At 52.4% G+C, this 25,358-nt stretch overlaps 1 protein-coding gene and 1 long non-coding RNA gene across 2 annotated transcripts in view; one reads left to right on the forward strand and one right to left on the reverse strand.

Moving 5' to 3' along the window:
• LOC140394520 (uncharacterized) overlaps positions 1 to 25,358 on the forward strand; it is an 86,064-nt gene that overhangs the window by 27,691 nt on the left and 33,015 nt on the right. The gene's annotated exons all lie outside the window — the stretch shown is intronic.
• The window catches only part of clec19a (C-type lectin domain containing 19A), a 71,010-nt gene continuing 55,369 nt past the window's right edge, over positions 9,718 to 25,358 (reverse strand). The window contains exon 5 of the mRNA XM_072481864.1: positions 9,718 to 15,022. Coding sequence (XP_072337965.1) covers positions 14,943 to 15,022 — 80 coding nt within the window. The 3' untranslated portion in view covers positions 9,718 to 14,942. The remainder of the gene's footprint in view (positions 15,023 to 25,358) is intronic.

Raw genomic sequence — 25,358 nt, forward strand, 5'->3', positions numbered from 1 at the left:
AGGCTAGCCCTCAATGTGTGATTATTGATCACTGAATCAACTGAAAGTTATATAAAATATCATGGGCGGGATTCTCCGCAAACGGCGCGAATCAGTCCGGCGTCGCGCCCCCCCAAACATCGCTAATTCTCCGGCCCGGAATGGGCTAGCAGCAACATGACGCTATCCGCGCTGGCTCACGTGGTTCACGCCGCGCGGCGTGACGCTATCCGCGCCGGCTCACGTGGTTCACGCCGCGCGGCGTGACGGCTCAAAAGACGCGCTGCTCCCCCCACCCGACCGGATGGCCGCCCGCCGCTCAGCCCCGAGGTTCGAGTCACGCGATGTGGAGGCGCTCCTGGACGCGGTGGAGCAGAGGAGGGACGCCCTGTATCCCGGGCACGGCCGCAGAGTTGCCCCACGCCACAGCCGGCGTCTGTGGAGGGAAGTGTCAGAGGCCGTCACCGCTGTGGCCCTGACACCACGGACAGGCACCCAGTGCCACAAGAAGGTGAACAACCTCGTCAGAGCAGGCAGGGTGAGCCCCCCCGCCCGATATTCATATCCCCCATATCCCCCCTCCCCATATCCCCCCTCCCCATATCCCCCTCCCCCATATCCCCCCTTCCCCATATCCCCCATATCCCCCTCCCCATATCCCCCTCCCCATATCCTCCCTATCCCCCATATCCCCCCTCCCCCATATCTCCCATATCCCCCCTCCCTCATATCTCCCATATCCCCCCTCCCCATATCCCCCATATCCCCCCTCCCATATCCCCCTTCCCCATATCCCCCATATCCCCCTCCCCATATTCCCCTCCCCCATATCCCCCCTATCCCCCCTCCCCCATATCCCCCCTCATATCCCCATATCTCCCTCCCCATATCCCCCCTCCCCCATATCCCCCCTCCCCCATATCCCCCCTCCGCCATATCCCCCATATCCCCCTCCCCCATATCCCCCTCCCCCATATCCCCCCTCCCCATATTCCTATATCCCCCCTCCCCAATAACCCCCCTCCCCCATATCCCCCATATCCCCAGGAGAATCCAGCCCTAACCCTAACCTCTGCAATATACGCGCAACGGATGGCGTGCATTCATATACCTGTCTAACACTGTTGCCTTTTACCCCTGCCACCACCCCCCCCCCCCCAAGCCCCCCACCCACAGGAGAAGCGCGCCTCGGTTGGGCACTTTAGTGATGAGGCGTCTGGTACACTCACTGGTGCGCACAACACAGCCGTTCCGGTACAGCAGGTGGAGGTAGGAGCAGCAGAGGGGCCGGGCGGTCGGAGGGCAGCCCAGCCCAAGCGAACATCTGCCGCCCAGATGGATCCCGTGTTCCTGGAGTTACCACACCCACCCATAGATCCGATGCAACCACCGAACCAGAGAAGAGTCTCAGCAGGCAATGGCCCAGTCTCAGCAGGCCATGGCCCAGTCTCAGCAGGCCATGGCCCAGTCTCAGCAGGCCATGGCCCAGTCTCAGCAGGCCATGGCCCAGTCTCAGCAGGCCATGGCCCAGTCTCAGCAGGCCATGGCCCAGTCCCAGCAGGCAATGGCCCAGTCTCAGCAGGCAATGGCCCAGTCTCAGCAGGCCATGGCCCAGTCTCAGCAGTCCATGGCCCAGTCCCAGCAGGCAATGGCCCAGTCTCAGCAGGCCATGGCCCAGTCTCAGCAGGCCATGGCCCAGTCTCAGCAGGCAATGACCCAGTCTCAGCAGGCAATGGCCCAGTCTCAGCAGGCAATGGCCCAGTCTCAGCAGGCCATGGCCCAGTCTCAGCAGGCCATGGCCCAGTCTCAGCAGGCAATGACCCAGTCTCAGCAGGCAATGGCCCAGTCTCAGCAGGCCATGGCCCAGTCTCAGCATGCAATGGCCCAGTCTCAGCAGGCCATGGCCCAGTCTCAGCAGGCCATGGCCCAGTCTCAGCAGGCAATGACCCAGTCTCAGCAGGCAATGGCCCAGTCTCAGCAGGCCATGGCCCAGTCTCAGCAGGCAATGACCCAGTCTCAGCAGGCAATGGCCCAGTCTCAGCAGGCCATGGCCCAGTCTCAGCAGGCCATGGCCCAGTCTCAGCAGGCAATGACCCAGTCTCAGCAGGCAATGGCCCAGTCTCAGCAGGCCATGGCCCAGTCTCAGCAGGCAATGACCCAGTCTCAGCAGGCAATGGCCCAGTCTCAGCAGGCCATGGCCCAGTCTCAGCAGGCAATGGCCCAGTCTCAGCAGGCCATGGCCCAGTCTCAGCAGGCAATGGCCCAGTCTCAGCAGGCAATGGCCCAGTCTCAGCAGGCAATGGCCCAGTCTCAGCAGGCCATCGCCCAGTCCCAGCAGGCAATGGCCCAGTCCCAGCAGGCAATGGCCCAGTCTGTGCAGGCCATGGCCCAGTCTGTGCAAGCCATGGCCCAGTCTGTGCAGGCCATGGCCCAGTCCCAGCAGGCCATGGCCCAGTCTCAGCAGGCCATCGCTGAGGGCATCGGCGCCATTGCCCATGTGCTAGCCGGCGTCGCACAGTCACAGACAGGCACCCCAAGGGAGGAGGAGGTGCTGGGGCCCGTCCCGGGTCCCTCTGTACGGGAGGTCCCGGAACACCTCGACACCTCGGACTCTCCCCCTTCCGTCCCAGGTTCATCGGGTGGGCAACGGGCAGGACAGGCTGGCAGCTCGCCATCCCAGTCGCCCGGGCCGCAGCCTGGCCCATCTAGGCCAGAACGCCCCAGGAAACGGCCGCCAAAGGGATCCAGTGTCAGAGGGCAGGAATCACAGGAGTCCACCTCCAGTTCTGCTGTACCGTCTGGGGAACCACGTAGACGTAGTCAAAGGGCCCGTAAGGCCAAACAATTAGACACTGTGTAAGTTGGCACAGGTGCAGGGCACAGATGAGTTTTAGGGGCTAGGGCACGTGCATGAACTCCTTTGGTTATTAAAGTCAATGTTACACCTACAGAAGCTGCCTTTGTGCTCTGTCCAAAGCGTGCGGGGGTGTCATGTACGTTGAGCGCAAGTGTGTGTGTAAGGGGTGGTCTTACCTCGGTCCCAGGTGAGTCTGCCCCCTTCCCCCTGGGCCGCCATCAACATCCCCCCGGGCAGAGGACGGGACCGTGCGCTGCAGTGTCACAGCCGCATGCAGGGATGGTCCGGGTGGATGGTGGTACTGTGGCCATGGGTCAGACATAGTCCAACGATGTGGAGCCAGGAGCTCATCGCAGGGCGGGTTGTCATCATCCTCCATGGCCTGCGATAGACATGCGTCCACCCGCAACTGTGTGAGCCCGGCCGCTGTGCCGCAGGTGGATCGGCAATGGGAGGGGGGGTAGGGTGGTGTGCATGCGGGTCGGGTGGGTGGGGTTGGGGGGGGTGAGGGTGTTGGTGGTGGGTGGGGGGGGTGACGGTGGTCGGGTGTTGCCATGGTGTGCGGTATGTGGCCATACTCCCCGATTCCCATGCCCATCTAGTCAGTGAAGCGGGCGTCTATCAGCCTGTCCCGTGCCCGCTGAGCCAGCCGGTAACGGTGGACAGCCACCCGCCTGTGTCTAGCCCGTCTGCCCTGACCATTGCCCCCATCCCCCTCATCTGGGGAGGACTGCGCCTCTTCCTGCTGCCCTCCACTCCGCCCTCCTCTGCCTGCGGCACATCGCCCCTCTGCTGGGCTATGTTGTGCAGGACGCAGCACACCACAATGATGCGGCCGACCCTATCTGACCGATTCTGGAGGGCGCCCCCAGAGAGGTCCAGGCACCTGAAACGCATCTTCAGCACGCCAAAGCACCTCTCTGTCACTCCCCTTGTCGCTACATGGGCATCATTGTAGCGGTTCTCCACGTCATTCTGTGGCCTCCGTATAGGCGTCATCAGCCACGATCGCAATGGGTAGCCCCTGTCGCCCAGCAACCAGTCCCTCATCCGGGAAGGTGTCCCTCGTACATGCCGGGGATATAAGACCGCGACAACACGTATGAGTCATGTACACTTCCCGGTAACGGGCGCAGACGTGCAGGATAATCATGCGGTGATCGCAGACCACCTGGATGTTCATGGAATAGGTCCCCTTCCTATTGGTGAACACGGCCCTGTTATCTGCAGGTGGCCGCATGGGAAACCCGGGGTCCACAGGGAAGCGGATGTAGCGGTGCGCCATGGCATATAGGGCGTCTGTCACTGCCCGGATGCACCGGTGCACCGATGTCTACGTGATGCCGGACAGGTCCCCACCTGGCGTCTGGAATGACCCCGCGGCATAAAAGTTCAGGGCCACCGTAACCTTGACGGACACGGGGAGAGGGTGTCCCCCGCCAGTGCCACGCGGTGACAGGTGTGCCAGCAGGTGGCAGATGTGTGCCACGGTTTCCCGGCTCATCCGGAGTCTCCTCCTGCATTCCCGGTCCGTGAGGTCCTGGTACGACAGCCGGGGCCGGTACACACGGGGCGCCCTCGGGTGCCTCCGTTGCCATGGGCCGCGACGTCCTCCTCCCCCTCCTCGTGTTCCTCCTCCACTACGTGCACCCCCTGCTCCTGCGCCTCCTCCTCCTCATCCTGTCGTGCGGGTGTCCCTCCAGCCTGGGCGGCTGCAGCCTGCCCCTCTGCGGAAGCCTGCGCCGCCTCTCTGGCACGCTCCTCCTCCTCCTCCTCCTCCTCATCCAGGGCAACATGGAGAAAAGCGGCTGCCGCCACAGCGGCCAACATCGCTGGATGATCGGAAAACATGACGGCCTGCGGGTGGGGGATACGGACGGGGGGGGGGACGATGACATGTCATCATTGCCCGTACCGCCACCCCCCTCCCCCCAGCCAAGTGGCATGGGCTGCATGGGCGTGACTGTTGGAGGATGGCACCTGTCCAGATGGACAAACTCCCTTGCCCTCGCAACCCCCCTCCCCGGCACGCAACCCCCCCCCCCCCCCCCCCCCCGTCCCCCTTCCCGGCACTCATCCTCCCATCCCCTCCCCGGCACTCAACCTCCCCCTCGTCACCCTCCCCGGCACGCACCCCCCCCGGTCACCCTCCCAGGCACGCACCCGTCCCCCTCCCCGGCACTCATCCTCCCATCCCCCTCCCCGGCACGCACCCCCCCCGTCCCCCTCCCCGGCATGCACTCCCCCCCCCCCTCGTCCCCCTCTCCAGCACGCACCTCCCCCCCCTCCCGGCACGCACCCCGTCCCCCGTCCCCCGTCCCCCTCCCCGGAACGCACCACCCCCCCTCCCCAGCATGCACCCCCCCGTCCCCCTCCCCGGCACGCACCCCCCCTCCCCGGCACGCACCCCCCCTCCCCGGCACGCACCCCCCCCTCCCCGGCACGCACCCCCCCCTGTCCCCCTCCCGGCACGCACCCCCCCCCCCGTCCCCCTCCCCGGCACGCACCCCCCCCTGTCCCCCTCCCGGCACGCAACCCCCCCCCCCCTCCCCGGCATTCACCCCCCCTCCTGGCACTCCCTCGAAGCCCACCCCACTCCACACCCCCCACCGCACACACACCCACACACTCCTCTCCCCCACACACACAGACAGCGGCCACGCCATCACCTCTCCTGCGGCCACCCCCAGGCCGTGACCGACCTCCACGCTGGACGGAGACACCATCAGCCCTGGTTGACGCTGTTCAAAAGGTGTTTTGATTTACATCGACGGGACCCATGTTCCCGTCGGCGGGTCTTCGGCCCATCCGGACGGGAGAATATGGGCAGCCCCGGAGTCCATTGTCTCGCTCCCCGCCCCTGCCATTCTCCCAGGCGGGCGGCGCGATTGCCGCCCCGCCGACTTTTCTCCCTTCGGAGAATTTGGCGGGCGGCGGGGGTGGGATTCGCGCCATCCCCCTGGGATTCTCCGACCTGACCGGGGGGTCGGAGAATCCCGCCCCCCGGCTTCTGGGAGAGAGGTCGGAGTAGAGGTAGAGGAGACTGGAGTAGAGTGCATTGTCGAGCTAGAGAGGATAGAATATAGTTAGAATATAGAGCTAATGTTAGTGAGTGTAGTTTAAGAATCTATTTGTTTACCATAGGAATAAGTTTTGAACTCGAAATCAAGTAGTGTAAATAACATTAGTTTAGTTCATGAAAAGAGCTTGAAGTGTTTTTGTGATCACTCCGCTTTCCATCCTGAAGTCAAGCTCACAAAGATCACCACAATGTCTATCATAGAAAATAAATAGCATTAACGTAACAGCAGTATTACATATTTGGTTTGCATGTTTAGTTGTCCCTGCTTTTATCACAGCCTGTGCCCAGTGGGGAGATTATTTTAACTGCACTGACTGACAAGGTGAGGTTGGGGTTTTCTAACCCTGTCCACTGCGGGGATGTCCAGGCTGCCGAAGGTCAATGGACTTTTGGCTGCGCCGTCAAATCTCCCGCGGCGGGTGGGCGGGTCCTGCCATGGCGGGGTGGGCAATTCCCAGCCTCAGTACCTTTGAGATTCAACCTCCACTCCAGTGCACAGTAGCAGCAGTGTACACCAAAACAGCACCTTCCTAACCCATGACCTCTACCATCTAGATGGCCAAGGGCAGCAGGTACAAGGGAACACCGCCACCTGCAAGTTCCCCTCCAAGCCACTCAATTTTGAACTACGTCGCTATTCCTTCATCGTCACTGAGTCAGCAGGGAACGCCCTCCTTGACAGCACTTTCGGAGTGGATTGGCCATACAAATTACACGCTTCAATATGATAGCTCACCTACCATCTTCTCAATCCCAACTCGGGACAGGCCATAATTGCTGGCCTTGTAATGAGGGTGGTGGGAATCTGGGACTCACTGCCGCAGAGGTTGGTAGAAGTGGGAACCTTCACAACATTGAGAAGCATTTAAATGAGCATCTGTCCATGTACATAGATCCCTGAAAGTTGCCACCCAGGTTGATAGGGTTGTGAAGAAGGCCTATGGAGTGTTGGCCTTTATTGGTAGAGGGATTGAGTTCCGGAGTCAGGAGGTCATGTTGCAGCTGTACAGAACTCTGGTACGGCCGCATTTGGAGTATTGTGTACAGTTCTGGTCACCGCATTATAGGAAGGACGTGGAGGCTTTGGAGCGGGTGCAGAGGAGATTTACCAGGATGTTGCCTGGTATGGAGGGAAAATCTTATGAGGAAAGGCTGATGGACTCGAGGTTGTTTTCGTTGGAGAGAAGAAGGTTAAGAGGAGACTTAATAGAGGCATACAAAATGATTAGGGGGTTGGATAGGGTGGACAGTGAGAGCCTTCTCCTGCGGATGGAAATGGCTGGCACGAGGGGACATAACTTTAAACGGAGGGGTAATAGATATAGGACAGAGGTCAGAGGTAGGTTCTTTACGCAAAGAGTAGTGAGGCCGTGGAATGCCCTACCTGCTACAGTAGTGAACTCGCCAACATTGAGGGCATTTAAAAGTTTATTGGATAAACATATGGATGATAATGGTATAGTGTAGGTTAGATAGCTTTTGTTTCGGTGCAACATCGTGGGCCGAAGGGCCTGTACTGTGCTGTATTGTTCTATGTTCTATGTTCTATGAAACATCGGAGCATCAGCGACAGACCGAGTGCTGGGACATGGGGTGAGGATACGTGCTTGATGGCTGGCACAGGATCAATGGGCCGAAGGGACTCTTTTTATGCTGTAAAACTCTATGACTCTATGAATGAAATAAAGAACTGTGGAGGTGGAAATATGGTTGGACCTGTGTAAGTTTGTTTAGATAAGTTTAGTTTCGTTTTTAGAAAAGAAATGACTGCATCTGAAACATATCTGCTGCTGTGGGGGAGATTTCCCTTTTCATTCCACACACTATTCGGAGAACCATTTCTCTCTGTTGTGGAACAGTTGGTAAGAGTTTGCACTATCGAAAAATACTCCATAAAATCAAGCAACAAGGGACTGTGATTTCTCTGGAACACAATTTCTTTTGCACTGCTGTTTCGAATGGAAGAGGCCCCAAACTGCAGCTGAGCAGATACTTTGTTCTGCCTCTGCTGTCTGACAAAGAGCCAATACGAAAACCCTTTTCAATTTTGTTTGCCTATGTTTTGCTGCAATCAATTTTAATCGTGCTCAGAAATAATGATAACCTTTCAAGATAATTGGCGTGCTTTCTGAACCTCCTGTTTTCCTGAACAGGAAAACTATTAAGTGAATAAAACTGACTAATAAAGAAAACAACAAACGTGCCAATTGATGTTTTAAATGGTGGGCCGTTGATGTACGGAAACCAAACACACAGTGCATCAAAATTACAGCCTCTAACGGAGGTGAAACTTCCAATAGTTAAATGGTCTACTTTTCAAATGAACACTATCAAAGCAACAAATGGTAAATTATTAAAGCTGATGTTGAAAGCTCCAATGGGTGAAAAGTACCCATAACTATTGGGATTTGGCCACAATCCTAAACTTTCTAAATATATTTATTGGTGACCTCACCGGTTTCTGATAGCACAGTGCAGAAGGAGGCCATTCGGCCCATCAAGTCTGCGCCAGCCCTTGGAAAGAGCACCCCGACTTAACCCTCCACCCTATCCCCATAACCCAGTGACCCCAGCTAATCTTTTGGACAGTAAAGGCCAATTTATCACGGCCAATCCACCTAACCTGCATATCTTTGGACTGTGGGAGGAAACCGGAGCACCCGGAGGAAACCCACGCACACACGGAGAGAACATGCAGACTCCGCACAGACAGTGACCCAAGCCGGGAATTGAACCCGGCCCCATGGCATTGTGAGGCAGCTGTGCTGACCACTGTGCCACCCTCGTTAGTACTTGTCGAATATCGGAAACAAATATTCCATATGGAAATTTCTTTTGAATGATGTCACCAAATAACTCCTCAGTGATTTCATGAATGGAAGTTGTCATTCAGAATATTTTTCCATTTCTATATATCACCAAAAGACTAAAGGAGATGTTATTTGTTTGGAAACGAGCCAGCTCAGAAATATGTTTGCAAATGATGTGACTGATGAACTTGTCATTGCAGCCACACTGGGTGGGACCTACCAGTGATGTTGAGTTGCGTTGGGCTGCTTACAGCATTTCCCTGGCTCGCCTCGCGAGATCGCATTGTAGGCGGGGTCATTTTCTGGTCTCCCAGGAAATTGAAGACCCCCAAGTGCATGCCCTCGGGCACGGTGGTACCCTGGCAATGCTTGTGCACTGCCAAGGTGCCCAGATGGCACTGCCAGCTGACACAGCAAGGACGTCAGACTGGTGATGCCAAGCTGGCATTTTTTGCACGGTGGTGATTGGGCCCAGAGGGTGGGGGGGGGGGGGGGGGGGGGGGGGGAGCGTCCTGTGCAGGTGTGAGAGGGGCCCGGGGACCCCCTTATTGTGTACTGGGGCTTGGGGGGTGGTTTTTTTTTAAAGGTCATGCCAGGGCCTCGAGAAATTGGGATGCCATTTTTAAATGGGTCCCGATCTCTCACTGCACTGAGGAGTTTGGGCAACAAAGATTCTCAGTGCAGGAAATGGGGCTAAGTGCGGCCTCGTCGGGGGGTTCCTTGCTGAGGGAGTTCCTTGCTGAGGCCCCCGATCTACCTGGGTGGGTGTTAGATAGCGGGACGTTTACCCGGGGCTCTGAGCGCTGGGTAGACACTTGGCTAAGCCACACGCTGCAAGACTCTGTCCCCATTTGGGTAGATCGCGCCCAGTATTAATATTTTCATATTTTATGATATTTAACAACACCTTTTTGGTGGTTGATTATTTTGGGGGTTTATTGGTTGTATAATTTGACACGATGACATCTGGACAGCATCACTAACAGACATTCTGTTCAGAGTTAGATTTTAATTAGAACAAGGTTACATCCACGTAGCAATCTGTTCCATCAAACTGCACCAGTCCCTGTTACAGACCAGTCCCTGTTACAGACCAGTCCCTGTTACAGACCAGTCCCTGTTACAGAAGGTGGTGAAATTATTTGCACTTTTGCACCAGAATCATTTATTTTCAAACTTTCACAGCGTATCTGATAGATCATACAGATTATATGACATACAGATTATGTGACATAATAACATCTCAGTGATACCACAAGACAGATTTGTGAATTGACATCAAGATCGTAACAACAACCAAATCTTTAATGTGATAAAATGAGCCAAGTTGCTTCATGGGAGCTTCAGCCAACACAAGCCGACACTGAACCACATGAAGAGATATCGGGTCAGGTGAGGTAGGTGTTACGCTGGATCTTAAAGGAACAAATGGAGATAGAGGCCGGAATTCTCTGGCCGTACACCCCCGCACATGCTTTTCCCGTTGGCGTGAGGGTGGTTTCCATTGTCAAGCGGTGGGAGGAAAGAATCCCGCTACCGAGGAACACGCGGTGGGGACAGGAGAATCCCATCCTACAGCCGGTTAGGGGGGAGTTCCAGACTTTACAGCCATGGGAACTGATGGCGCATCCAGTGGGAAATTGAAATCCAGAATGCTGAAGAAGTTGGAACTGGAGGAGTGTAGGTATCTCGGAGACTTGTGCGACTGGAGGGATTATGAAGATAGGGAGGTGTAAAATCATTGAGAGATTTGAAAACAATAAGGGTGAGAATTTGAAACTTGAGGACAGTGAGTACAGGGTGACTGGGTGGTCAGTTGAGTTAGTATATAGCAGCAGAATTTTGGATGACCTCAAGTTTACAACAGGCAGAAAGTGGGAGGTTGGTCAGGAGAGAGTTTGGAATAATCAAATCTGGAGGTAACAGAGGCCAGATTCTCAGCAGCAGCAGAACTGAGGCAGGGCTGAATGTTCCTGAGGTTCAACTCGGAATCATAGAATAGAATCCCTACAGTGCAGGAGGAGGTTTTGGCCCATCGAATCTGCACCAGCCCTCTGAAAGAGCACTCTACCTAAGCCCCCTCTCTCGCTCTATCCCCGTAACCCTGGACACAAAGTGGCAATTTATCATGGTCAATCCACCTAACCTGCACATCTTTGGACTGTGGGAGGAAACCGGAGCACCCGGAGGAAACCCACGCACACACGGGGAGGACGTGCAGACTCCGCACAGACAGTGACCCAAGTCGGGAATTGAACCCTGGTCCCTGGCGCTGTGTGGCAGCAGTGCTAACCACTGTGCCACCGTGCTGATGGTGAGGGTATGTGGCCAGAAGCTGATATCCGGATCAAATATGACATCAGGGTTGTGAACAGTTTGTTGAGCCTCGGACAGAATGATGTGCTGAGATCTTCCGGTTCGGAAATTCCCGTCCAAGGCATTGGACCTTTAAGTATTCTTTGAGAAGGTGACTGAACAGGTAGATGAGGGGAGAGCAGTTGATGTGGTGTATATGGATTTCAGCAAAGCGTTTGATAAGGTTCCCCATGGTAGGCTATTGCAGAAAATACGGAGGCTGGGGATTGAGGGTGATTTAGAGATGTGGATCAGAAATTGGCTAGCTGAAAGAAGACAGAGGGTGGTGGTTGATGGGAAATGTTCAGAATGGAGTACAGTCACAAGTGGAGTATCACAAGGATCTGTTCTGGGGCCGTTGCTGTTTGTCATTTTTATCAATGACCTAGAGGAAGGCGCAGAAGGGTGGGTGAGTAAATTTGCAGACGATACTAAAGTCGGTGGTGTTGTCGATAGTGTGGAAGGATGTAGCAGGTTACAGAGGGATATAGATAAGCTGCAGAGCTGGGCTGAGAGGTGGCAAATGGAGTTTAATGTAGAGAAGTGTGAGGTGATTCACTTTGGAAGGAATAACAGGAATGCGGAATATTTGGCTAATGGTAAAGTTCTTGAAAGTGTGGATGAGCAGAGGGATCTAGGTGTCCATGTACATAGATCCCTGAAAGTTGCCACCCAGGTTGATAGGGCTGTGAAGAAGGCCTATGGAGTGTTGGCCTTTATTGGTAGAGGGATTGAGTTCCGGAGTCAGGAGGTCATGTTGCAGCTGTACAGAACTCTGGTACGGCCACATTTGGAGTATTGCGTACAGTTCTGGTCACCGCATTATAGGAAGGACGTGGAGGCTTTGGAGCGGGTGCAGAGGAGATTTACCAGGATGTTGCCTGGTATGGAGGGAAAATCTTATGAGGAAAGGCTGATGGACTTGAGGTTGTTTTCGTTGGAGAGAAGAAGGTTAAGAGGAGACTTAATAGAGGCATACAAAATGATCAGGGGGTTAGATAGGGTGGACAGTGAGAGCCTTCTCCCGCGGATGGAAATGGCTGGCACGAGGGGACATAACTTTAAACTGAGGGGTAAGTTTAAGGACAGAGGTCAGAGGTAGGTTCTTTACGCAAAGAGTAGTGAGGCCGTGGAATGCCCTACCTGCTACAGTAGTGAACTCGCCAACATTGAGGGCATTTAAAAGTTTATTGGATAAACATATGGATGATAATGGCATAGTGTAGGTTAGATGGCTTTTGTTTCGGTGCAACATCGTGGGCCGAAGGGCCTGTACTGCACTGTATTGTTCTATGTTCTATGTTCTATGTTCTAAGTAGCCTGTTACATTGTCCATCCCACCTGTGGTGATTCTGGCAACAGGTGGGATTGGAACATTTACCCCATGAAGTCAGTGCCTAGGAAACAGAGTTATGCAGTTTGAAGACATTTTTTTTATTCACTTGAGATTTGGGTGTTGTGGGCTGGGCCAGCATTTGTCGACCATCCCTAATTGTCCACAATGGTGAGCGGCTTTCTTGAACCGCTGCCGTCCATGTGGTGTAGGTACACCCACAGTGCTGTTAGGGAGGGATTTACAGAATTTTGACCCAAGGACAGTGGTTGGTCAATGTAATTCAGTCTCCCAATATTTAGTTGGAGGGATTTTCTTGTCATCCACAGTACTGGATGTCAGACAATCAGTGTGAAAATTTCGAGACAATGGAGGAATAGAGAGAGGTGATGGTGAGGTAGTGCCGGGTTTGTCAGTGTGCATGTGGAAAGAGATGTCTGCTGTGTCTTCAGATGATGTTGCCAAGGGCCTTCACGTAGATGAGAAATGGGTTGGGTCCAATGATAAATCCTTGGGGGAGACCAGAGGCAACGATGCGAGAGCAGGCGGAGAAGCCATTGCAGGTGATCCTTTGGCCATAGCTGGTTAGAGATTAATAGTAAGAGGTAATAGCAGTCTCGCCCAGCTGGGTGATACTGGAAAGGCGTTGGAGGAGGATGGTGTGCTCAAACCATGTCAAAGACTTCAGACAGGTGGAGATGGACAAGGAGGGAGAGTTTACCGTGAACACAGTCACGCAGGATGTCAGTGACTAGAGCTCTTTTACTATTGTGGCAGGGGTGGAGACCCGATTGGGGGAATTAAAACATGGAGTTGCTGGAAAGATGGGTGCGGATTTTGAGGCAGCAGCACATTCGAGGACTTGGGAGAATAGGGAGGTTAGAGATGATGCGATAGTTTGTTCAGATAACTGTTGAGGAAAAAGGGACTGGACCCGAGGAGAGAGAATCATTGACGATAACATTAACACGGGAACCAGGAATGGAGGTAGCGAGCGGTTCAGTGGCAATAACGTATAGGACATGGAGCCCAAGGACAAGCAGAGCTCAGACACAACAGGAGGGGAAATGGGAGAGAAACTTAAAGAGAAAACTGACTCCAGGGGCGAAATTCTCCACCAACGGCGCGATGTCCGCCGACTGGCGCCAAAACCGGCGCCAATCAGACGGGCATCGCGCCGGCCCAAAGGTGCGGAATGCTCCGCATCTTTGGCGGCCTAGCCCCAACATTGAGGGGCTAGGCTGACGCCGGAGGGATTTCCGCCCCGCCAGCTGGCGGAAATGGCGTTTGTTGCCCCGCCAGCTGGCGCGGAAATGCGGCACATGCGCGGGAGCGTCAGCGGCCGCTGACAGTTTCCCGCGCATGCGCAGTGGGGAGAGTCTCTTCCGCCTCCGCCATGGTGGAGGCCGTGGCGGAGGCGGAAGGGAAAGAGTCCCACGGCACAGGCCCGCCCGCGGATCGGTGGGCCCCGATCGCGGGCCAGGCCACCGTGGGGCACCCCCTGGGGTCAGATCGCCCCGCGCCCCCCCCAGGACCCCGGAGCCCGCCCACGCCGCCTGGTCCCGCCGGTAAATACCAGGTTTAATTTACGCCGGCGGGACAGGCAATTTCTGGGTGGGACTTCGGCCCATCCGGGCCGGAGAATTGAGCGGGGGGTCCCGCCAACCGGCGCGACCCGATTCCCGCCCCCGCCCAATCTCCGGTACCGGAGAGTTCGGCGGGGGCGGGGGAGGGATTCACGGCGGCCAACGGCCATTCTCCGACCCGGCGGGGGGTCGGAGAATGACGCCCCAGGTCTAGGGCAGTGCTGAATTAGAAGAAGTTTGACCCAGTGAACTCGTGGAAAAGTGGGAAATGGGAAAGATCACAAGATTGAAGTTACAATTATATTGCTTTGTTAGATGATTTGGACATTCTGAATTCTCCCTCTGTGTACCCGAACAGGCGCCGGAGTGTGGCGACTAGGGGATTTTCACAGTAACTTCATTGCAGTGTTAATGCAAGCCTACTTGTGACAATAATAAAGATTATTAAAATAAAATTAACATTCCAATAATTTGCTAAAATGTGATTAGCAATGTGAAATTAAATGCATATATTTCTGAACTCTTACTAAATTTTAACAAATACATATTTTGGCAGCTTTCTGACTTAAATGAGCGAACATGCGACAAATATACACAACAAACCTCTAACACATCCCTGAAAACACCGAGTTTAACCCATCAATCAAAAATCAGCACCGTGTCGGACAGAAAGTCAATCTGAGAATATTAAAGTTTGGTGTTATGCTTTACACAATGCAATCAAACAACATACCAACAGGACTAGGAGTAATTGAAGGTTGAAAGTAAAAAGGTCAGAATCTAAACTCGGTTATCCAACAGTGAGGAGTCAATATTGACATTATAATGACGTGGTGCTGTGATCAGCAAGGTTCACCCAGTTGATTGGAACGTCGAGTGTCTGTGTTGCCAGACTCAGAGATATAACCTTCAGAAAGCAATTCCAAACAGCCCAAGGTGGCTAATTGTTCTCCAAGGAAGGGGTTTTACAGACAAATGGAAATTCACGACTGCACCGATTGTCATTCCAGGATCGGAGAGCTGGAAATAGAAGAAATTAAAGTTGAGATTTTGATCTTAAATGCGACATTATTCAATAACATTGACTTTTTAAATTCAGGAAAGAAGAAGGTTTTGTTTTATTCTGTCAACTGGTAAAGCTAGCCTTTGTTGTCCATCCATAATTGCCTCGAGGAGGTCCCAACCCAGCCCCTGGAGAACGCAACTATAAACCTTTCTCTAATCTTTCCTTTACTCAGATGCTATCCCGAGTGAGCGCACAGGAGGGAGAAATTCACCTGGACCCATTTTTGAAATTGTTCCCCCGCCACATTGACATCCCTCTCCTGACCTCTGATCTCCCCCATTGATGTAGCCCCAGCTGAGCCTCCGATCTCTCTTTTCAGTTCCATGCAGCTCCCTCTCTCCTGACCCATGCGCTCTCCCTACTCCCCCCCCCCCCCCCCCCCAACCCTCTCTACCCCGCTGTTGAAGGCCTGTCCATCTCACGGGCAACCAGCATCTCCAACAATCTAACCGCAGTTGGAAAGTGGAGACCCACCCCTCCAAGCTCACTCCCTGCGTTCCCCAAAATATCAGGAAAAATGTTGCAATTAAAATCCCATCGGAATTTTGAATGCTTCCACAGATATTTGATCAGCCTAATGAACGGTGTCAGTAGCTTTTCTAATTCTTTCTCCAGGCCAAGGCCACTCATTTTAGTGAATCTCCTTTCTGTGACCCTCACATCCTCCCCGAGGCAGGGCACCGAAGTGGAATGTTGGGGGTAATGTTAACCTCACCAGTCTGTTGACAGGCTGACGTGGAACCATGCATCTTGCTGGTTTCTCAATATAATTTGGGTTGTAAAGCCAGTGTTCCACCAATAGCCTCAGTAAGGTTAAAATTACCCAATCCAATTCCAGCCTAAAAATAAAAGCCAAATATTGCAAATCTGAAACAAAAATAGAAAATTCTGCAAATATTCGACAGGTCAGTCATTGTGTTCTGATGAAGCATTAACCCTGTTTCTTTCTTCATGGGTTCTGCCCGACCTCCTGGTTATTTCCATTGATTTGTCTATCAGATTATCATTATCTTAAGATGCTAATACCGCTCTTGGTTACATTCCAGCAACCTTGTGATACACCGCAGTGGCTGGATAAAAGCCGCCACCAAACATCTTCCTTTAACTCCCTCTGTCAGCATTCCGCAGAGACCGTTCCCTCTGAGACAATCTAATCCACTCCTCAACCATACCCAACACCTCTCCCATCACCCATGGCACCTTCCCATGCAATCGCAGAAGGTGTAACACCTGCCCCTTTACCTCTTCCATGCTCAACATCCCAGGGCCAAAACACTCATTCCAGGTTAAGCAGCGATTCATTTGCATCTCTTCCAATTTGGTCGATTGCATTCGCTGCTCCCAATGTGGTCTCCTCTATATCGGAGAGACCAAACGCAGACGGGGTGATTGCTTTGCTGAGCATCTTCGGTCTGTGAGCATTCAGGACCCTGACCTTCCCGTTGCTTGCCATTTTAACACAAGACCCTGCTCCCATGTCCACATGTCTGTCCTTGGCCTGCTGCAATGTTCCAGTGAAGCTCAACACAAACTGGAGGAACAACATCTCACCTTCCGGTTTGGCACGCCACAGCCTTCCGGCCTGAACATCGAATTCAACAACTTCAGATGATCAGCTCTTCCCCACCTCGACCCATTTGTTTTCATCCCATTTCATTTTAACTGTCTTTTACCATTTCTTTCTCTCTTGTCTTTCTTTATATACATTTAAACCCCCTCCCCCATCTTATCCACCTTTCATTACCCTTTCTCTCCTTTGCTTCCCCCTTCCCCTCCCCCACAGCGACATCTGTCACAATTTACCCTCTGATGTTAGTTTCTCTGCTGTTTGGCCTCTCACACCTTTTGTTCTCTCTGGGGACTGCCGTTAGCACTCTGTTCCCTTGGTTTCTGTGGCCATTAGCACTCTGTTCCCTTGGTTTCTGTGGCCATTAGCACCCGGTTTCCCTGGGTTTCTGTGGACTCATTTTTCATTCTCACTCCACAGTATAAATATTTCCCACTTTCTCTGTCTTCAGCTTTGACAAAGGGCCATCGGACTCGAAACTTAGCCCTTTTCTCTCCCTACAGATGCTGCCGGACTTGCTGAGATTTTCCAGCATTTTCTTTTTGGCTACACCAGGCTGAATTGTGTTTAGCTGAATAAGGTATGTCCCCAATCAGCACCCTCCGCCTGGGTGATCTTTTTAGCCCTTGAGACAAGGTCAATAATATACTTTTGATAACTCCCGGAGGCTCTGCTTGGCACAAGTGTTGCTGGTGACCTCTGAACTGTTCGTAAAACACTCATATTTACCAACCTGGCCACACAATCAATTGCTCAAGCATTCAATTACTACCACAGCAACATTAGCCATCAGTGTCAAATGCTGGACATTAGCTGTGATTGGGGTTGTCATCTCAACATAATGGGGCAAAAACATTGCATTAGACACTTCAATGTTCTGCATATCCTGTGGCCGCCATTTTGTACATTGTCATTCCCGATTGGGGAGGGTCTGTGCTGTACATGAGGCAAGAGGACAGCTCCACCTGGAGGATTTCCAGCAGGAACAGGGGCTCACCAACATTAAAATAATAAAATTAATCATATTAAAGCATGTCAGATTCCAGGGTTTCCAGCCCAGGATTTTAAAGGAAGTAGGTGAGAATATTGCAGATGCCCTGAACACTACCATCCAAAGTTCTCACATTTGGAACCCGGTTCTTTAGATTGCAAAACTATAATAACTCCGTTATTTAAGAAAGGTGACCTGAAAGTCCAAGGAATTATAGAGCAGTTAGCCTAGCTTCTGTTATTCAGAAATTACTAGAGTCTAGAATGAAGGGTTAAGTAATGGGGCGCGATTCTCCGCTCCCGCGACTACGTGCCCACGCCGTCGTGACTGCCGTTGAGGTTCCGATCTCGACCGATTCAGGGCCCAAAAATAGGCTAGGATCGGAGCCGCGAGAAACTCGGGGGGGCATGTCGCGAAAGCAGCGTCGTCAGCGCGCGCTGAGCACTGGCGCCACGTAAAAGCGGCGCCGTGTCATTCACCGCCTAACTGGCGTCACCCGCGCATGCGCGGTTTGCCGTCCTCCCCTGAGGCCGCCCCGCAAGAAGATGTCGGATGGATCTTGCGGGGCGCAGAGGAAAGGAGGTCCTCCTTCAGAGAGGCCGGCCCGCCGATCGGTGGGCACCGATCGCGGGCCAGACCCCTTTTGAGTCCTACCCCGGTGAAAGAACCCCCCCCCCAGCATTCCCGCGCTGTTCCCGCTGGCAGCGACCAGGTGTGGATGGTGCCGGCGGGAAGCCGTCGTTTTGGGCAGGCCGCTCAGCCCACCCGGGCCGGAGAATAGCGGGTGTAGCGGGGAATCACCATTTTGGGTGTCCTGGGCGATTCTCCGGCCTGCGCCGCGCAGAACTCGACGGAGCCGTTCTGGGAGAATCGTGGGAGGGCGTCGGACCGGCGTCGCGGAGAAAACTGGCGCCCCAGGCGATTCTCCCAACCGGCGCGGGAGCGGAGAATCGCGCCCATGGTTTCTGGGGCTGGTTTAGCACAGGGCTAAAGAGCTGGCTTTTAAAGCAGATCAAAGCAGGCCAGCAGTGTGGGTTCAATTCCCGTACCAGCCTCCCCGAGCAGGCGCCGGAAAGTGGTGACTAGGGGCTTTTCACAGTAACTCATTTGAAGCCTACTTGTGACAATAAGCGATTTTCATTTTCATTTCATTTCCCCTTCAGCGAATGAGAGAGAGCACCGTGGATTTGTAAAGCACAGTGAACGTGATGGTTATTGATCTGTGATGAATCTGATTGAATTTTCTGAAGAGGAGACTAAAGTAGTGAACAGGAGAATGCCTATGGGAGCTATTTATATGGATTTCCTGAAAACATTTGATAAAGTTACAACTGTTAGCAAAAAGTGAAGTTCCTGCAATGGAAGAGAAATTACTGACCTGGTTAAAACATCAGAGAGAGTCAGCATTATACTCATTGGAGTTTAGAAGAGAGAGAGAGAGAGAGGATCTCATAAAAACTTACAAAATTCTAACAGGATTAGACAGGGTAGATTCAGAAAGAATGTTCCGGATGGTGGGGGAGTCCAGAACTAGGGGTCATAGTTTGAGGATAAGGGATAAACCTTTTAGGACTGAGGTGAGGGGAAGTTTCTTCACCCAGAGAGCGGTGAGTCTGTGGAATTCACTCCCACAGAAAGTAGTTGAAGCCAAAACGTTGTGCAATTTCAAGAAGGAATTAGATATAGCTCTTGAAGCTAAAGGGATCGAGGGATATGGGGGGAAGGTGGGATCAGGGTATTGAACGTGATGATCAGTCATGATCATAATGAATGGTGGAGCAGGCTCGAAGGGCCGAATGGCCTCCTCCTGCTTCTATTTTGTATGATCAGATATCGCTAGTTTTAATTTAGCACCAAAATTCAGAATTACCCCCAATCATATCTATTCCAGGCTACCTTTCAAACCGAGACCAAATTCTGTAATCTCAGCCGCTCGCAATCACAAGTCAGCAGCTCTTTTTGCCAAGATCTCAGTGATAATATCACTGCTATTTCTGACTTGCTCTTTACTCCCCTACATGGTTACTTTGGCATCATTGCCCCAAAGACCAAGCCTGACTTGTGCTGTCAGATCTAACCAGGTTCAAATAAGCTACAGCTGAACATCATATATATATATATATATATATATACACACTCAGCACCAAGGAGTATTTATGTAATGTGCCTCACTTTCTCCAAATCAAGGTCTGACCTTTGCACACATAAAGGGTAAATAACCCTGTGATAATGTAAAATGGTCAATGGGAATAAAAGATGTCAGAAGGGGATGCTCTCAATCAGTTCACACCATCACACTTCACAGTGTCTGGAATGTAATGTTACACGAGGTTAAAGAGAAGCTCTTACTCGGAACTGTTTGTTGGGAGGGACTGAAGATCAAAACATTGGCACCAGGAGTAATTTTACAATGGACATGTGTAAAGACAGCGAGGAAAGTGGGGTGAGCAGGTGAAAGGGGGTGAAGAACATCAGAAACTGCAGGTTAAAGGGGAGGGTTTCAGAACCGGGGGCGTCATTCTCCGACCCCCCAGCGGGTCGGAGAATGGCCGTTGGCCGCCGTGAATCCTGCCCCCGCCGGTTGCCGAAGTCTCCGGTACCGGATATTCGGCGGGGGCGGGAATCGCGCCGCGCCGGTTGGCGGGCCCCCCCACTCAATTCTCCGGCCCGGATGGGCCGAAGTCCCACCGATAATTTGCCTGTCCCGCCGGCGTAAATTAGAGTACCTATTTACCGGCGTGACAAGGCGGCGTGGGCGGGCTCCGGGGTCCTGGGGGGGGCGCAGGACGGTGGCCTAGCCCGCGATCGGGGCCCACCAATCCGCGGGCGGGCCTGTGCCATGGGGGCACTCTTTCCCTTCCGCCTCCGCCATGGTGGAGACCGTTGCGGAGGCGGAAGAGACTCTCCCCACTGCGCATGCGCGGGAAACTGACAGCGGCCGCGGACGCTCCCGCGCATGCGCTGCCCCGACATGTCATTTCCGCCAGCTGGCGGGGCGGAAATCCCTCCGGCGCCGGCCTAGCCCCTCAATATTGGGGCTCGGCCCCCAAAGATGCGGAGCATTCTGCACCTTTGGGGCGGCGGGATGCCCGTCTGATTGGCGCCGTTTTGGGCGCCAGTCGGCAGACATCGCGCCGTTTGGGGAGAATTTCGCCCCTGCTTCTTTATAAGGAACCGAACTGTGACAGAAATAACTGATTTGTTTAACCATTTACATCAGAAAAATGTTCTTTTTGGTTCCTCTCCTATGAGCTACATAATCTCCTTTGAAAAGTAGGCGGAGCTCAACTCAATTTTGTATTTGGTGAAGTGATTGAGAGCACTTCACAGTGAAAGTGATGGTTATTGATCTTTACTCTGCAGTATCATGTTAAAATCCTCTTTCTGTTTGATGGAGTGTCTGAGTGTTTCTGATCTTTAACTTCACTAAACCTCCATTCAAAGGGTTTTCCTCGTCTGCCTGCCATAGTCTGTGACTCATCCTCCAATATATAGATTTATATCCCAACATGTAATCCTGTATATCAGAGAGCCTAGTCTGGAGATCAACATGTCTGATAGGTGATGCTCCCAATTTACAGGTCTTTGATTTGGACATTAAGCTTGTTACAAATCATACCCATTGGCCTTCACACCAAATGGAATGGCTACAGCACACAAGGAGACCGTTCAAGTGCTTCTATCTGTGCTAGTCTCAGTTAGCCCCACTTCCCTGCCTGTTCTCCGTAACCCCACACATCTTTTCTCAATTATCCAATTCTCGGTTAAAGGGATTAAATCTACCTGTCAGACAGTCATTCCAACATCCTAAACATTCACTGCATACATCTTTTTCCACATAATCACCTCTGGTTCTTTTGACAATCACCTTAAATCAGTGCCCACTCATTCTCGATCTTTCCTCTAACACAGTTTCCCCCTATCGGCACTGTCCAGCAGGATTTTGAATTCCTCCATCGAGATTCTCCAATCTGCACTCACACTGAGCAAGACTTCATCCCACGAGCTCAGTCTCTCAATTTCAGGGCTAGGGACAGGAGTTGGATGAAGTGTCGGAAGTTGCTATCCACTATTCTTCTTGTGATTCAACATAGCCTCTGGTTAGAGGGTAATATTCCTTTGGAGCTTCACCAGTATCAGGAATATCCAATGGTTTTTACCTGTTGCAGTGTCCCTGCTTCCAGAGCGGCCCTGGGAAAGCAGACTCAGCATTGACACAGAACAGCGCGGGAGTTTCAAAAAGCGCGGGAGCTGCGAGGCAGAGGGGACAGTTTAAAAGGGCGCGCCGTGGGTGAGGTAAGTACTGCTTAACCACTTCCTTACCTTGCAGGTCAGCTGTTCGGGAGAGAGAGGGAGCCGGGACCTTGGAAACAGTGCGGGAGTTTCAAAAAGCGCGGGAGCTGCGAGGCAGAGGGGACAGTTTAAAAGGTTGCGCCGTGGGTGAGGTAAGTACTGATTAACCACTTCCTTACCTTGCAGGTCAGCTGTTCGGGAGAGAGATCAGTTTCGGGAGCAGGCCTATTGGCTGACTGTAAATCAGGAAGGATACAAAGGGTGTGGCTGAAGTGCCTATAGAAACAGAGTGCTGGAGGCAAACAGAGTGTATCTGAGTTTGGGTAAGGCTGAGTGCTGGAGGCAAACAGAGTGTATCTGAGTTTGGGTAAGGCTGAGTGCTGGAGGCAAACAGAGTGTATCTGAGTTTGGGTAAGGCTGAGTGCTGGAGGCAAACAGAGTGTATCTGAGTTTGGGTAAGGCTGAGTGCTGGAGGCAAACAGAGTGTATCTGAGTTTGGGTAAGGCTGAGTGCTGGAGGCAAACAGAGTGTATCTGAGTTTGGGTAAGGCTGAGTGCTGGAGGCAAACAGAGTGTATCTGAGTTTGGGTAAGGCTGAGTGCTGGAGGCAAACAGAGTGTATCTGAGTTTGGGTAAGGCTGAGTGCTGGAGGCAAACAGAGTGTATCTGAGTTTGGGTAAGGCTGAGTTCGGGTAAGAGGGGAGTGACAAAAAAAAATAAAAAAATATATCAAATTAATTAAGTAAATTAATTAACTAGTTAAGGGAATTTGGTGCTCACCTTAAGGAGGTGCAGAGAAGCAGACCTGTGAGGGAGCCTCGGGAGCAATTACATCACAGCCAGCAGGTAAGTGATTGGCTTGTAACTGGTAAGTGATTTCTCTCTCTTTGACTTTCTCTTAGCTGTGTAGTGTAGTTCAAATTTAACTTCAGGTTTAAGTCATGGCAGGAGAGCTCAGACCCGTGTCATGCTCCTCTTGTGAGATGTGGCAAGTCAGGGACCCTTCTGGTGTCCCTGACTCCTTCATCTGCAAGAAGTGTGTCCAACTGCAGCTCCTGTTAGACCGCTTGACGGCTCTGGAGCTGCGGATGGACTCACTTTGGAGCATCCGCGATGCTGAGGAAGTTGTGGATAGCACATTCAGTGAGTTGGTCACACCGCAGATTAAAATTACTGAGGCAGATAGGGAAAGGGTGACCAACAGACAGAGGAAGAGTAGGAAGGCAGTGCAGGGATCCCCTGCGGTCATCTCCCTCCAAAACAGATTTACCGTTTTGGAAACTGTTGGGGGAGATGGCTCACCAGGGGAAGGTGGCAGCAGCCAGGTTCATGGCACCGTGGCTGGCTCTGCCGCACAGAAGGGCGGGTAGAAGAGTGGCAGAGCTATAGTGATAGGGGATTCAATTGTAAGGGGAATAGACAGGCGTTTCTGCGGACGCAAACGAGAATCCAGGTTGGTATGTTGCCTCCCTGGTGCAAGGGTCAAGGATGTCTCGGAGCAGCTGCAGGGCATTCTGGAGGGGGAGGGTGAACAGCCAGCTGTCGTGGTGCATATGGGCACCAACGATATAGGTAAAAAACGGGATGAGGTCCTACAAGCTGAATTTAGGGAGTTAGGAGTTAAACTAAAAAGTAGGACCTCAAAGGTAGTAATCTCAGGATTGCTACCAGTGCCACGTGATAGTCAGAGTAGGAATGACAGGATAGCTAGGATGAATACGTGGCTTGAGAGATGGTGCAAGAGGGAGGGTTTCAAATTCCTGGGACATTGGGACCGGTTCTGGGGGAGGTGGGACCTGTACAAATCGGACGGTCTGCATCTGGGTGGGACCGGAACCAATGTTCTCGGGGGGGGTGTTTGCTAGTGCAGTTGGGGAGGGTTTAAACTAATGTGCCAGGGGGATGGGAACCGATGTAGGAAGTCAGTGGGGACAGAAACAAAAGGCAGGAAGGGAGAGTGTGTAAAGCATGACCAGAGAAAGCAGGGCAGCGAGCAAGGAAGGTCTACATTAAACTGCATTTATTTCAATGCAAGGGGCCTGACGGGCAAAGCGGATGAACTCAGGGCATGGACGGGTACATGGGACTGGGATATTATAGCTATGACTGAAACATGGCTAAGGGAGGGGTAGGACTGGCAGCTCAATGTTCCGGGGTACAGATGCTATAGAAAGGATAGAACAGGAGGTAAGAGAGGAGGGGGAGTGGCGTTTTTGATTAGGGAGAACATCACGGCAGTACTTAGAGGGGATATATCCGAGGGTTCGCCCACTGAGTCTATATGGGTGGAACTGAAAAATAAGAAGGGAGAGATCACCTTGGTAGGACTGTACTACAGGCCCCCAAATAGTCAGCGGGAAATTGAGGAGCAAATATGTAAGGAGATTACAGATAGCTGCAAGAATAATAGGGTGGTAGTAGTAGGGGACTTTAACTTTCCCAACATTGACTGGGACAGCCATAGCATTAGGGGCTTGGATGGAGGGAAATTTGTTGAGTGTATTCAGGAGGAATTTCTCATTCAGTATGTGGATGGACCGACTAGAGAGGGGGCAAAACTTGACCTCGTCTTGGGAAATAAGGAAGGGCAAGTGGCAGAAGTGCTAGTGAGGGATCACTTTGGGACAAGTGACCATAATTCCATTAGTTTTAAGATGGCTATGGAGAATGATAGGTCTGGCCCAAGAGTTAAAATTCTTAATTGGGGCAAGGCCAATTTTGATGGTATCAGACAGGAACTTGCAGAGGTAGATTGGGGGAGACTATTGGCAGGCAAAGGGACGGCTGGTAAATGGAAGGCTTTTAAAAATGTGTTAACCAGGGTGCAGGGTAAGCACATTCCCTTTAGAGTGAAGGGCAAGGCTGGTAGAAGTAGGGAACCCTGGATGACTCGAGATATTGAGACTCTGGTCAAAAAGAAGAAGGAGGCATATGACGTACATAAGCAACTGGGATCAAGTGGATCCCTTGAAGAGTATAGAGATTGTCGAAATAGAGTTAAGAGGGAAATCAGGAGGGCAAAAAGGGGACATGAAATTGCTTTGGCAAATAATGCAAGGGAGAATCCAAAGAGATTCTACAGATACATAAAGGGGAAAAGAGTAACTCGGGACAGAGTCGGGCCTCTTAAGGATCAACAAGGACATCTATGTGCAGAGCCACAAGAGTTGGGTGAGATCCTGAATGAATATTTCTCATCGGTATTCACGGTGGAGAAAGGCATGGATGTTAGGAAACTAAGGGAAATAAATAGTGATGTCTTGAGAAGTGTGCATATTACAGAGGAGGAGGTGCTGGAAGTCTTAAAGCGCATCAAGGTAGATAAATCCCCGGGACCTGATGAAATGTATCCCAGGATGTTGTGGGAGGCTAGGGAGGAAATTGCGGGTCCCCTAACCGAGATATTTGAATCATCGGCAGCCACAGGTGAGGTGCCTGAA

This window comes from Scyliorhinus torazame, chromosome 17 (genome assembly GCF_047496885.1).
Source record: "Scyliorhinus torazame isolate Kashiwa2021f chromosome 17, sScyTor2.1, whole genome shotgun sequence".
Lineage (NCBI taxonomy): Eukaryota > Metazoa > Chordata > Chondrichthyes > Carcharhiniformes > Scyliorhinidae > Scyliorhinus > Scyliorhinus torazame.